We start from the raw sequence: 15,321 nt of genomic DNA on the forward strand, positions 1-15,321 counted from the left end.
GAGCTTAAATTCTTCACAAACAAACAAATGCCGAGAGATTTTGCTAATAAAAGACCTGCCCTACTTCAGATACTAAAGGGAGACCTACTGACAGAGAAACAAAGAAAGGAGAAAGAGATATAAAGAATTTTAACAGACATATATAGAACCTTACATCCCAAATCACTAGGACACACATTTTTCTCTACTGATCACAGATCTTCCTCCAGAATAGACCATATGCTGGAACATAAAACAAGCCTCAACAAATTAAAAAAAAAAAAGAATTGAATATATTCAAAGCACATTCTCTGACCACAATAGAATACAAACAGGAGTCAATAATTTTTGATTTGTAACTCCATTATTTACTTCCTACATGATATAAAATACATACACTCAAATGACAAATCAGTGGTTTTGGACTCAATGTAAAATAAGTAATTTTTGACAAGAACTATATAAAGTCGGGGGAATGGAGGAGTATAGGAACATAGTTTACAGGACCTATTGAAGTTAAGCTGGTATCAAAGAAAACCAAGATTGTTATGGATTTAAGAGGTTAAACTTAAGCCCCACAGTAAACACAAAGAAATTATCAGAGAATATGACCACAGAGATGAAAAGTAGAGTATGGGTTACAAGAAGTGGGGGAAGGGGCAATGGGAGTTAAGAAATGAGTGTAGGGTTGCTGTTTGAGGTGAAGGGAAATTTCTAGTAATGGATGGTGGGAAGGTGATAGCATTACAACATTCTAAATATGATTAATCCCACTAATGGAATGCTAGGGAGGGGGTGGAATGGGAAGATTTAGGCTGTATATATGTTTCCACAATTGAAAAAAAAAAAAAGTCTAAATAGATGACAATTGAATGCCAAGGATGATCCTGGATGGGATCTGAGGATGGAGGACAGGAGGCTCCAAGGGACACAGATGGGACACAGGGGGAAAAAAAAAGGAAATATAGAGCGTAAGCTTTGTATCAATGTTGAATTTCTTGAACTTCTTAGCTGCGCTTAACAGGATTACATAAAAGAATGTTCTTGTTCATGGGAATTGTATATGTGAATTATACTGTTTGCTCAAGGATGTGTGCAGCTTGCTCTCATATGTTTAGAAGACAGAGCAATAGATGATGGATGATAGGGAGGGAGGGAGGGAAAGAAATAAATGGCGGTGTGACAGCATGTTAAAGTTGATAGATGGCGGTATCGGGGGAGGGGGTCAGGGTATGCTGTGTATGGGGTTTGTATTGTTTTTGCAACTGTTCCTATAACTTTGAATTTATTTCAAAATTAAAAAAAAAAAAAAAAAAAAAAAAGAGTGTTCACAGCAGCTTTATTTCATATTAGCCCCAAAATGGAAACAGCTTAGGTGTTATCAACTGGTAAATGATAAACTGTGCCATAGTCATACAACAGAATCCTACTCAGCAATAAAAGGACCAAAACACTGATACTCAAATCACCATGGATGAATCTCAAAAGTATATGCTTATTAAACAAGTCAGACCCAAAAAGATACATGTTGGATTGTCCCATTTATATAAAGTTCAAAAACAGGCAAAATACCTATGAATGTAGAAACTGGAAGAGTGGTTACTACGCAAGTTGAGGAATTGACTGGGAGGGTACATAAGGGAACTTTCTGAGGTGATGGAAATGTTTTATGTCTTGACACAGGTAAAGGTAACATGAATGTATGTACACTTCTGTAAAAACTAATAGAATGGTTTGAGACCTGTACATTTCACTGTAAATTATGCCTTGAAAATGAAAGAAAGAGAAAGCAAGCAAGCAAGCAGGCAAGGAGAAAAGTTCTGATTTGTAGTACTTGGACTAATGAATATCCTGGGCAATCTTCTACCAGGTGAATAGTATACAGTAAGGAAACTGAATAGTGGCAGGACTTTTAAAAAGTGAACATCCCAAAAGGACAAGTCATTAGAAAGGGAAAGAGACCATCTTGGTTTACTCATTTAAAAAAATACCCAGCAGGCAAGCAAACTCTTACAGCTTCTCATAATGAGACAAATTGCCTAAGTTTTGACATTTGTCCTCCTCTTTTCTCGACAAGAGCTCTAGCTCCCTAATAAGTGAGAAATGCCCAGGTAGGCTGCTTTAGAAGAATATCATGGCCAAATTTAACAATTTAACACATTTCAAGTGGCCAGTATGAGCCAGTGATTATATTAGGCACCAAGAATAAATAAACAACGCACCCACATCTGCCTCTCTTGAACTCTAGTGGGAAGACATAGGTGTGAACTAAATAATCTTAATGCAATGCAGTCAGTGGTACGATAGAGTTGTGTACAAAGTGAGGAAAAGGTGGAAGCATGGTAGTTGCTCCATGTGTAGGACAGGATGGGAGAGCAGGGGCAGAGAAGTTTTCACATTTTGCCAAGAAGAGAAGGGTAGGGTTTGGATGAGAGGTAAATAGCAAGAGAACACCATTCACATTATGAGTGAAAGTGTGTAACTGGGAACAAAAGAGTACTTGGATGTGAAGAGGGTGTGCAGCAAGGGTAATACTGAAAAGAAGTTTGAAATACATACAGAGGCTAGACTATTGCAGACATGACCCGCTAAAGTGTTTAGGCTTTTTCTACAGGCAACAGGAAATCAATAAAAAAAATTCTGAGCAGAAAAGTAACGTGATCAAATTCATTTTTGAAAGATAAACTGGCAGTACCACAAAGTATATTTTAGAGAGAATACTTAAGAGGCAATGACAGCAGTTGAAAAACTAGGTTTTAAATATGGAAAAGGAAACAAAATGCCAGGAAAGGTAAACAAAGCCATTATCTACTAATGCCGGGTCAAATGCAATTATGGGCCTTTCTGACAATGGGTCAGTATCTGACACTAACATTTTTCAATAAGGGCCTTTAAAAATCAGGACCAGCCTCAACTGCTTTTAGGTAACACAGTAAGCTCTTCCTAAGTTGCTAGTGAATATAATAAATTTAGGGGGAAAAAAAAACCACATGTACCTTATAAAAAAGTTTATTAAGAAGTGAAGAAGTTGAGAAAAAACTGTCATATGACTTACCTGTTGCTTCAAAGGTCAACTTTATGGAATCCCAGGGTGTCTGTTCTTTGGATATAAGCCTGAAATGCACAGGATGTCTTGGAGAAACTTCTGGGGCAGGAAGATACCAGTTTTTCCTATTTGGAAAGGTAGCTTCAATATTTAGGATACTTTATTAGTTGGTAACTATCTCTAACTCATAAAAGTTTTTGGAATATATGAACACATTTTGGGATAATACAATAAACTCTGATGGACGTGAAAAACATGCCAATTCATCCCTCTGAAGCCTAGGTTACTGGAAAATAAAACCTTTTAAAATTTTAGAACAAAAGAGTTAACTAGGTGATTTTGATTTTACTATCCATTCTATTTCTTCTCATACAATACTTTACTACCAAACCTTAAAATCTTCCTGGAAATGGCCATCCTGGCAGGCCTTCTTTGCCATTTACATTTTTTATTTTTTCTCCCAAAAGCTGTTGTGCAGGTTAATTCCCTGTGCCATTGATGAAAAAACAAAAAACAAAATACTTTTTAGATTGGTGCTGGTGTAGGTAGCCACTTTTCTCTCTTGGGTGTGTATTTTTAAATTTTTTGGTTGTTTGGTTTTTTAAATTAATGCCAAAAAGAAAAAGCATTATAATTTGTAAACTTAATTATGTCTTGTATCTTATTAGTTTAGTAGTTGGAACCACTTAGTCTTTGGATGCAAGACTGTTGTTATAGTACCAAGAAAAAAAAGGTTCTATGTGTTATGACACTTTACATTTAAAAAAAAAAAGAGCAATATGTAATAAAGAGATAAATTCATTGGGTGTATAAAAAAAAAAAAAAACTTCCCAAAATAAAATAAAAAATTTGAGATGGATGCTTAATGGCTGTTTATTATATTAGTTAGGCGAGTCATCCTAATTACTTGGGTTTTAAAAGGAAAGACTTCTTTTATTTGAAAAGGGAAGACTGGTCTACTGAGTGCTTTAACCTACTAAAGAAATAAACTTTGGTAGTAATTGAAAAAAAGAATAACAAGGGCACTTGTCTTGTATGTTAAGGATAGCAGTTTAAATAAAAGTACTGATACAGTGACAGGACTTGAGAACAAACTACTGCCCAAATAAAGCAGAAAAGTAATGAACCAACCTGATCAGAAAGTGCACTGGAAGATACCAAGGGAAACCACAAAGGGGTGCTATCTCCTCACAGTGAGCTTGGATGGTTTCATTGATCTCAGGAATGTGAGGTGTGATATGAGACATTCCAGTATAATCAAACCCATTGATCCATATTCCAGAATCCCGTTTAACTACATTTCCATCCAAGTCATGAAATGTTCTAGTCATATGCTGAAAAGAACAAGATTGATGAGAAAAAAACTACTGCTTCCACCCATTTCACCACATCCCTACCCCCAAACAGCAAAAATGAGTAGGTCTGACAATACCAAGAAACGCTGTGGAAATAGAGCAATAGGAAGCCTCAGGCACTGCTGGTGGGGGTGTGTGTTGACCCCAACACTTTAGCAAACTGTCCAGCACTGCCCATAGAGTTATCATGTATGTACTCTTCAAGCCAGCAATTCCAGTCCTGAGAATATACCTTAGAAAAAACTCTCGCAAGGTACACAAGTATTGATATTGCACTGTTCATATTAGCAAAAAAATTGGAAATGACCCAAATGTCCACCAACAATGGAATAGATAAATAAATTGGAGCCTCATCCTACAACAGATGTCTTTTCTGCAGCAAAAAATAATGGAACCATAATGACACAAATCAACATGGATGATTCTCACATACTGTCAAGCAAAAAGAAGCACGCCATAAATGAATACTTACGGCATGGATCTATCTGTAAAAAGTTCAAAAACAAGCAAAACTATATGATATTGTTTGGGGATTCATATATATGTGGTAAAACAGAAAAAAGTAAGATAACAATTAACCCAAACTTCAAGATAATGAGTACTTCTTTGAGGTGGGTAGGGAATCAAATTGTTGGGATGGAGAAGGACCCACTCAGCATTTCTAAGGTACTATAAATGTTCATTCTTTTAAATTGTATGATAAAAAAAAAAAAATTGGATAGACACAACTGTATTTAATATTTAAATTTCATATAAACATTTTGAAAGCCTACTATTTCCAATTTAAAAGACATGAACACAAGAACTCCTTTCAGATAAGAATTTAAAAAAATACACCCTAAATGTATATATACATATATACATACATTCCCCTTTCAGTGTGTTACATGTAGCTCATTTACATGCAGAGAGAAACAGGAATCACAGCTCACCACTAGATGAAAGACTTGTGCCTAACAGAATTTTATGAAAAGACACAGTGCTCCATTTGCAATAGCCTTATTTTGAGCAGAAACCAGCCTGAAGAATATCAAATAGGAAAAGAAAAAGGATTGCAAAGGGCAGGGATTGTCAAACTCTGGCCCGTGGGCCATTTTTTGTACATACAATTATACTGGAACACAGTCACACTCATTGTTTACATATTTATTTACACTGTGACAGAGACCATAAGGCCTACAAAAGCTAAAACTGGCCCTTTTACAGGAAAGTTTGCCAATCCTGACATAGTGGAAGAAGAGAACTTCAAAACACATCAGAGTAATAGGACTTACTCCTGACAATTACACAAATAAGGAAGTCACCGAAAACATATTGAATTGCCTACAAACTATAGATTCTTCTCTAAAAGTTTAGCAAATTATAAAATCTGTCACATAAAACATTATCACATTGTCCCCCGGGACTATAAAGCAGGAAAACACGACCCTTTTTCAAAATTTCCTCTCTGATATTTAAGTTCAAGTATTATTATTAATTATTCAAGGACTAATTATCTAGATTAAGACTTCTTTGGCTTCTGTTAGGCCACTCCATGACCTCTAACTCATAAGATACCTAGAAATGAGGCAACGTAGTCCTTGTTACTACTTCATAGAGCCAGCTCTAAAAAGTTTGGAGAAAAACATGAAATGTGAAGAAAGTTCTAAATCTCACTCTAGGTTGTTATATTTTCATCATCACATAGTATTTTGAACATTATCAAAGATCTATTTCACTAGCATTTTTAGATATTTACTTTACTTTGCCAATTGATGGAGTTCAGACTTTTATTCAGCCTGCAGCCATTTTTACAATCATATTTCTAAGGCTCCTGATGTATATTTGCCCTTTTTTCAAGTAGGTGCATTTTTACAATTTGCAATTAAGTTGCAATTATGTCTCCTGAGTGAAGTATGTGTAGCTGATAAGAATGCCTTCTTACGGTCAGTCTTTTCCTTACTGCCCTATACACAAAAGTTGGATGCAACTAAATAGGTCAATCATTGACTAGTGAAGCTGAAAACACACAGGCTTTCCTCTCCAAAATCTCAAACAGTTCAGGAAAAATTGCTCTTACCTGAAGAAACACTCTCTTTGGCTTTGGATTAGCAGGACTGGAGCTGTATGGGAAAAAAGTTCCACTGCAAACAAGGAGGAATGTGATTGTGCATACCAATGTTAAAGTTAGCATGGTTTTTTTTGTGCTTTTGACAAGGTAGATGAAGTTAATCTAAAACACAAAAAATAGAAAAATTATAAATACAGACCACTGACAGAAAGGTGTCTTTAACTGCCTTTATTATATAACAGGTATTATCTAACAGACAATGAATAAAATCAGCATGTTCTAACATATGCCAATGCCCTGTAAACAACGCACTAATTATAGGGAATTTCCATCACAAATCAGTGCCTAGATAAATGATACATGCCTCCAGTAGTCCACGATGGTGCCTATTCTGATAAGCCGTCCAGAAAGAATAGAGAGAAATGAAATTTTGAGCAGTGTGCCTCTGTGCTCAATAGGGAATGGAGAATGTATATCACCAGCCAAATCATTACACTACTTTCTTTCTGATCCTGTCAATGCCCTGAGCTAGTTAACTCTGCACAGCAGATAGCATTTAACTGTACCCAGCATTATGACATCAAGGCTTTCACTAAACAAGCAGTGGTAAACTTTTTAAGCTTAAGCAGAACCATTTCAACAAAACTCAAAACTCATTATGCTTTTATAATGTGTCAAGATATTGGATTCATCTAAACTAGCATTTACATGTACCTTCAAGACTTTATCTGTGGATCTGCACATAACTAAAAACTACATTACAAGTAATGTTCAAAAATAGGTAAACAGGCACTTTAGGTGATGAGTTAACTGATGCCAACAAAATCAAAACCACAAATCTAAATTTGGGCAGTAAAAGTGAGTGGTTCAGTCATCTAAAAATACCCTAAAACATGCTGATAACTTTTTAATTGTAATGAAATAACTGAATTAAAAATCCAAAAGGGATACCCACAACTCACAAAATACATCCACAGATCCCTAAGGAGTTCTGAGGGAGACATTTTGAGAAACAATAATCTAACCCCAGCTCCCTCATTTCCCTTCTCCCCATCCTTACTAGGATCAATAAGTACAGAAATAAAGAACAGGAATATTTTTGAGAAACAAAATATTTTAGAAATGAGAATGAAAAATTAAGCAAATAGTCATAGCCTACCATATAACTCTACTATGTAAAGTTTAAAGGATTTTCATCTCTACAATGGAATAATATTCATCCAGGGAAATCTCCAACAAAACAGCACTCATCTTAGGTCAAAAATCTCATGTTTGCATACTTGAGGGCAGATATAAGACAAAGCATCCTAGGAACTTAAAGCAATGAAATAGCAAAACACAATCTGTCACCCTGTCTGCCTTTGTTTCTCCCAATAGTCACAGTATTTAAAATGTAGCTCATTAGAACAGTTGCAAATATCCTGTCAAGTAATGAGTTTCCCCTCCACCAAAAGCTGATAAATTTGGTATACAGAGTCTTTTAGGTCAAAAAAACGTCCCTGTGATAATGTTGTGGTTATTATATTCTCAAGCCAGCTGCTACCAATTTAAGCCCAAAGTTATCCTAAATCCTCAGTTTAAGCCATGGGTTCCATATCAACATTTCCTCTTCTCCAAATCATGAGTCTCGTCCTCTGCCACTTGCACCCATCTTCTGAAGTATGGTAATGTTGATAAATATAATGACAATCACAGAGCAGAAGAGAAGGAAATGGCCATAAAAGTAGAGTGTTTGGATTTCATTGTCAATCACTTTTCCTATTCTATTTCTGTCTTAAACGTTCCATCTTATGTCACCGTAGGTTTTGAAAAAGGTGCAAAATATTATGAAGATAAAGCATGAGAACAGACTCTGAGGTCCAACATGTGCTGGAGGACAGGGCTGCTTCTGAGAATCTCCTCCTCCAAAGCCCCTCCTCTCAGCTGCTCAGTTTTAGTTAATCAATACAACCATTAAGGACCCCAGCTAGGAGTAAACCCAGGGAACCTGCTAACTGACCACCTGACTGGAATTTAATTGCTTTCTAGCAAATATATTTAATAAATCCTCAGGGACTGAAAGAAAAGCTCTCTGAAGTATGCACTGTGGTTCAATTCTCCATTACCCAAGGAGAACGGTTTCCCTTTATTTACAAACCTCTCTCTTTAACACTGCTATACATAAATAGAAAATGATGAAGAGAATGATAACAGCAGCATGAGGAGCAGCAGAGCTATTTCACATTATAATGAAAATTAAATGAGATTTCACTTAAAGGATTCCAAGAGGCACTCTTCTCTCTAAAAGCTTTCCTAATAAAATATAATTTAGAAGATTATATATTTTAATCCTCTTCTTGCTTCCAAAATTTCCAGGCTTTGGAGCCATTTTCAATTTCCACAGTGAAAGTTTCCGGGGTTCAGTTTGTCCCCTTTCATAGGGCAATGTAATAGAATACAAATATCCTACATTTTGGTCATGTTTCACTCGGTGACTATAATTTTACATATACGCTGGGGAGTCCAGTTCATAATTTAGCTGACTTTAATTGAAGCTAATCTACAGATAATGAAATTCTATTATCTCCTTTAATCCTCATGACAGCAACTCTATTAACATGTCCAAAGGACATAAAGGCTGACTTACAATGAAACCAAAAGAAGTACACTCTGCAGGCAAGAAAGAACATTTTAGAAATTGCCATCCACCCTGCAAATACCAGTAAGAACTTAATCATTACCAAAGGTAAAATGGTTGGAATGCCCAGATTTCTTTTAGGACTAGTACAGTAGAGCTCACAGAGTAGTATGCATAAAAATTTCTCTACAGGATTATATATGCAAAACCACATACAGAGAGCCTTACTGGCTATTTAAAGGACACTGATGGATAATGTTGACCATGCATGATATTCTCCTTAGCTGTGTCTTTAGAACCTAACCTCCACGAGATGCACTTTACTGTTTCCATGTGAAAAAGCTCACCATCATCTCCATGGAGAAAAGAACTATAATAAAGTAACAAACTGCATTTTCTATTTGGTCCCCTAGCCTCAAATCTCAGAGTTTACACTTCAGGGTATTCAGCAAGTACTTCTTATTCTTAGGCATGCCAATGAAAAGAGCCACAAAGCAGAAATGCCTCCTCTAACGGGGCCTGGCCTGAGTCCTGGGGAGTGTGAACATATGCCAAGAGCAGAACCCTGTTTGAGGCTTGCTGTAATGATCAAGGGTCTGGTTTTAAACTCTGCACCACTGTCTTTTCTCCCTGCTGGAGAATTATGAGAGAAGAGAAGCAAGGTCAGCAAAGGTAGGATTCTCCCTACAGAGACAAGACACTGATACAGCAAAATGAGGACTGGCAAGGCCTGTGATACTTTTACTACTTGGTAAATGAAGGCATGGTTGAGTGTTCTAAGTGTGCTTCCCCCAAAAAAAGACAGACTCAAGAAGAGAACTTGCATGTGCTATAGCAGCAAGGCAGCTGCATGATAAGTGAAAAAGCCTCATCAGAATTATTCTTTCTTCATTAATTCTGACAGCACTAATAAAACTACCATATATTTATTAACATTTGCCTTTAATTAGTAAATTCAAAACACACTACTAGGAATCATTCAAATAGTTCACCACTAGGCAATCTCTACCAATTCTCCCTTGGTATACATTCTACAAATTCACATTCAGGAAGTCTGAAAGGTTATTTGAAATGAATTATTAGCAAAAGGTTTGGGATGATGGTGAGCAAAAACAAAAACAAAACAGCAGTAACAAAAAAAAAAAAACCCATTCTACATTACCTTACACTGAATCAACAAGATACAAAGCCATTCACTACTTCTTTTGCTTAAGAGATTTCTCATTTGTAGAGAAATTTTATGAATTATACATAAACTTTATGTATAATTATTGTGAATACTTAATATTCATAATATATGTATACTTCAACTTTATACTTATGCAACACAATTTCATGGAATCTAGTACAGCTAAACTCACAACATACTCAGATTTTAAAAATGAAGAAAGAAGAAAAAAAACAATAAAATAATAATTTTCCTTACAAAATAGGAAGAGAGAATCATTGTACAACCAGCCAGGATGGAAGCAAGCACAACATCAGGTGGGATTTCTGAACCACTCCTCCCAAGGATAGGGGTAAACATCTCAAATACTGCCCAGATGAGGTACAATGCATAAAGATAAGGAATAAACATCCCCAAAAGGTAAAAAGCAATAAATTTTCCACAGGCACCTAGGGAAAAAAGAGAAAAAAAACATACATATATGAAATTCTACAGTCAGATAAAGATTTTTACAGTACTGGTGTACCTTGACACCTAACAGAAATTAGTTTAGAGGTGACACTTGCCATTCTGGTACATGTTATCTAGTGAGATAAGACACTTTAACTCAGAGAAGACACAATAAAAAATGTGAAGTAAACAAAATACATACACAATAGATCAGCAGGTGTTCACAAACAGGAGAATGGGATTCAGTATAAAGTATAAGGAACCATTTAAAATTAAAAAAAAAAAAAAATTTAGAAAGCCTACCCAACATAATCAAAATAATAAATAATAATCCCTGGAAACTTTATCTTAAGTATTTTAAGGTATCTTCTCATTTGTATCAAAACCAAAAATATCCTACCATGCTGCTTCAAGTCCTTGTGCACAAAAAGCTTTGTGAGCAATGGAAATGCTACCCAGATAGCACTAATAAATGCTGAGCAAAGTCCTCGGTAAGTGAGAGTTACAAGAAAACCACAATGCACAAACAGCGAGATGTCAAAAAATACTTCTCCCAGATACTGGACACTGGCATTCTGAAAGAAAGAAAAATATACACGTAGTTTCATTCACAGGTCATTCATAAAGATCTTTTATTTTAACTTCCATCACTCAGGAGTCTACCCTTTTTAAACTTTAAACACTGGCAAAGCTACCTCCTATCATGAAGTAACAAATTCAAATTGCTGCACAGGAAAGGAGAATTTTACAATATGGAATGAAAACAATACTTGTAGTTAATCTGCGCCTTTCCTCCATAGGGCTAAAAACCACCTTTGGAAATGTCCCAAAGTTGGTACCATCCTTGCGGAAGGATGTTAAATTACAGTCTTTCAGGTCTCCATTCTAATGCCTGGCAAGACAAACTGGGGGAAAAAAAAAGCTGCTATACATTGGCTGTCTTGAAAATAATGGAGCTAAGAAAGCTCTTCCCCTCTAATTCACCTAGAAAATCAGAAACCATGTTTCTCTATTTCATTGTCATTTATTTTTAGTCCTATTATTTCATAACCCTAATTCTTAATTTTATTTTTACCAAATTTCCACAGTTGAAAGCATAGCAATATGGCAATACTTTCTAAATCATCACTGGTAAGTAAGTTTGGAACACTGTCTCCCTTCTGTCTTTTTCCTTAGCAATGTATCTTTAACCACCACACACACCACATATGCACACCATCAGAATCTGCCTTACCATGTAGGTAAAAAGAAAAAAGTAAAGGAAAACTAAACAAAAAGAATCAGCTTTAACTGCAATATTCTTTCAGGCAACAAATACTTACTGTGTGTTAGTGCTGTGTGTCAGACACTGCCTAACCACAGGGGATAAAGCAATGAACAAATTAATCCCTGTCCTCTTGGAGTTTATAATCCAGTGGACAATAGAGATAGGAAAACAACATAAATAACTGAGTAAGCCCAGAGAGGGATGGAAGAATCAAGAGCATAGTTAAAAAACAAGTTCAGCAGAGGCAAGACAATTGTGCTAACAAGTTTTGCTGTCACCGCCACCCCAAACACTGTTTACAGCCCAGCATTAAAACCCCATTCAAATTCTGTAATACAACCCTCAGAATAAGAAACCTTCCAGAAAATTAACAAAGATCTGGGAGTCATTTCTCTGTAACCATGCAGAGAAATTTTTAATAATTTAAAAAACCAAATGCAATGACTCCCACTTCAGTGCGTCTTCAATTCTTGAAGGCAACAGAGAAATCAATTAATATGTCTAACACTTACCGCATAATAAAATCTTTTTGCGAGGGTGTGTACAAATATTATTTTGGCTACAGATGCAGCTCCATACAGACAAACGGAGACATAGAAGTGGTTATACCATGAGAGTGACTGTCCAATTAGAGAGATGAAAACTGCTATAATGAGAACGGTAACAAGGCTAGTAAACCAGCTTATTAGTGTGATGCCAAGTCCACAGAAGAAGTCCTTCATGTAGTTAGTAGCTAATAAAAAGAAAATAAAAAGTTGAGATCACCATCTTTATGAAATCAATTGTACAATCAGTTGATAGAATTAATGAAACAAATATTGAAACAAAAAAAATCACCACTATAATTGGAAAGTATTGAAATTTCCTAGTACTGAAGTTTGTTAAGGACTAGAACAGGTCACAGGGAAAGTATCAACAAATAATCTTCAAGTAACATTTACTGAGTATCCATGGGTTCTAAGGACTCAAAGAGAAAAGTCCCAGGAATAGTTCAGATACATTCCTGACCAGGACAGTGGGCAGTCTTAATCTTTATGACCTTTGGGATGCTCTCTGTGTCAAAATATCAGCAAATATGGAAGGCAACGTTCCATATAAAACCATGCCAAAAGCAACTAACAAGGGAAAAGGACAAACATGGGAAAAATAAATGGGCATTGGTGCTAAATATTTAATCCTGTAACAGGAGATACTAAGACTATGAAACATTTCATGTAGAAAGAGGCCAATTTAACCAAATTCATTCATACATCAGAGCAAGGTGCTTCTAGTTTGTAGTACAAACAAGACTTTTTAATGGGACTTTTCATTAAAAATCAGTCTAAACAAACCATTTTTTAGTAGCTCCGATATGGTTTTTCTATAAAGTGCACAACTACATAAAAATTGCCTGCTTCAACAAAACTAAAAGTATAATGAGCATATTAAGTTGACTCTTATTTAGGAATTTCTTACAACTACAAATGAGATATTTTCTTAGACTGCTAACTTTTTGGAAAAATATAAGCACAGTGATGAAAAAACTTCAGGCAAATCCTCCACCTACGTTAGTATTTGCAGTTTTAGACAAAAGTACTTACTCTTACGTTTGGGCTGCAATAATTTTTTGCCCAGGTAGAAAACAACAAACATTACCACCACGGAATTAATTATTGAGCCAACACGAGAGGGGTAGGCAATGACAAATAGGCCAAGTGCATCAAAGAAGACCATATTTCCATGCTGATACTTTGAGGAAGAAGCCAGCATATCAGATGTAGCTAGGTATTTAAGAACTGCTAAAATGTTGTCACCTATTAGTAAAGAAAAGGCAGAAAAGGTTGAATAAATTATCTGAATGTAATTAAATTACAACTACTTAAAGGAGAAATAAACTATCCACTGTTTGAGTAAGGAAATAGCTCAAAAGAATGTGAACAGAAATAGCTTTCAACCATCCTACTTCTCTCCCCAACTTTTCTTTCCAAATGTCTCAAATAAGGTCCATATCCACTCCTTCATTTCCTCTGTATTTATAAGCTCAGCTAACTATAATCTAGCATTTGTCCTCTCCCCTCGACTGGAACTATTCTCTATGATCAACTGTACCCTCCCTATACACCCAGTAGTTTCTCACTCCCTATGCTTTTAATATACATCTACTGTACCGACACTGTTTGAGACACCAGAAATTCAGTGGTAAAACAACAAAAACCCCTCTTGAATTTCATAAGGATAGCTATTCATAGTGCCACGGGAACACATCATGAGGAACACATCATGAAGGACTCATGGAGTTTGGGGAGTCAGGGAGTATCCCTGAGGTAGTAATATTTATAGCTAAAGGAAAAACTGGAGCTAGACACACAGGGGAGAGATTGCCTAGACTGAGTACTGTGTGAAGGCCCTGAGGAGAGAGAGAGAGATACAGAAAAGTCCTGAATGAGAGAGATGCAGGCAGAACCTGGCACATCAAAGGTCTATAATAAATATTTGTTACATCAATCAATGAACAAATATGAACTTTAACAAGGGCAGTAAGAAGTCTTAACAGACCTGCATTTCTTCTCTTCCTTTGACTTCTGAGACACCACAACTGTCTTACCACTGGATTTCTTTCAATGCCTTCTTTGTCTGCCTCAGAATGCAGTCCTTAGCCCTCTACCTTTCGTTCACTCCTCCAAAAAACATTTCCATTCTCCATATTTTATTTTTTTCTCTAAGCCTTAAAGCTCCCAAACCAATATACCCAGTTCTACCAAGTTCTAAATCCATATCTGTAATTGCCCAGTAAGTAGTTTCATCTTGTTGATTCAAAGACCCCCTACATCTATATTTCTGCAGAGCTCAGTGTCTCTCTCTCCACTACCATTCTGGATGAGGGTTGTCTTCCACTTCCCTCCCCAGCCAACTAGGCTTTATACTTTGCAATGATCTTTACTGCTGTTCCTCTGTAAAGTCTTGCTGAATGCATATTCAAAGTGTCTAACTGTCCATTGTTCCTCTTTCATTTCTCTCTTCAGTCATCACTTCAGTCATTATTCTACACTTAAATTATAATAGGAACTGTAATATACCTCCATTAAATGTAACAAAGGCAATATGCCAATGCTAAATGTATATGAGAGGGGGATATAGGGGAGGAATATGGGATTCTTGGTAGCAGTGTTATTTGCTGTCCTTACTAGTATACTGTATTGTATGACATGTTATTTTTCTTTTTATCATTTTTTTCTTATTGCTAAAAAAAAATTTTTTTTCTAGTAATCATCAGTATGTTCAAGTGCTGATTGTGGTGATAAATGTACAACTTTATGATGATACCATGAACAACTGATTGTACACTGTGGATAAATGTATGGTATGTGAATATAACTATAAAATTGTAGGGAAATATATGTATAGGAGTA

At 35.9% G+C, this 15,321-nt stretch overlaps 1 protein-coding gene across 4 annotated transcripts in view; it reads right to left on the reverse strand.

The window, feature by feature from the left end:
- ERMP1 (endoplasmic reticulum metallopeptidase 1) overlaps window positions 1-15,321 on the reverse strand; it is a 160,631-nt gene that overhangs the window by 92,504 nt on the left and 52,806 nt on the right. For all 4 annotated transcript variants that reach the window (XR_005210620.1, XM_037797279.1, XM_037797278.1 and 1 more), the window contains exons 7-13: window positions 13,513-13,725; window positions 12,445-12,665; window positions 11,066-11,240; window positions 10,474-10,664; window positions 6,440-6,592; window positions 4,157-4,359; window positions 3,035-3,150 (exon numbers count right to left, since the gene is read on the reverse strand). Coding sequence is in view for 3 of the 4 variants with exons in the window: in XM_037797279.1 (XP_037653207.1) it covers window positions 3,035-3,150; window positions 4,157-4,359; window positions 6,440-6,592; window positions 10,474-10,664; window positions 11,066-11,240; window positions 12,445-12,665; window positions 13,513-13,725 (1,272 nt within the window). In the remaining variant the exon portion in view is untranslated. The remainder of the gene's footprint in view (window positions 1-3,034; window positions 3,151-4,156; window positions 4,360-6,439; window positions 6,593-10,473; window positions 10,665-11,065; window positions 11,241-12,444; window positions 12,666-13,512; window positions 13,726-15,321) is intronic.

The sequence above is a fragment of the Choloepus didactylus genome, chromosome 10, assembly GCF_015220235.1.
Source record: "Choloepus didactylus isolate mChoDid1 chromosome 10, mChoDid1.pri, whole genome shotgun sequence".
Taxonomy (NCBI): Eukaryota; Metazoa; Chordata; class Mammalia; order Pilosa; family Megalonychidae; genus Choloepus; species Choloepus didactylus.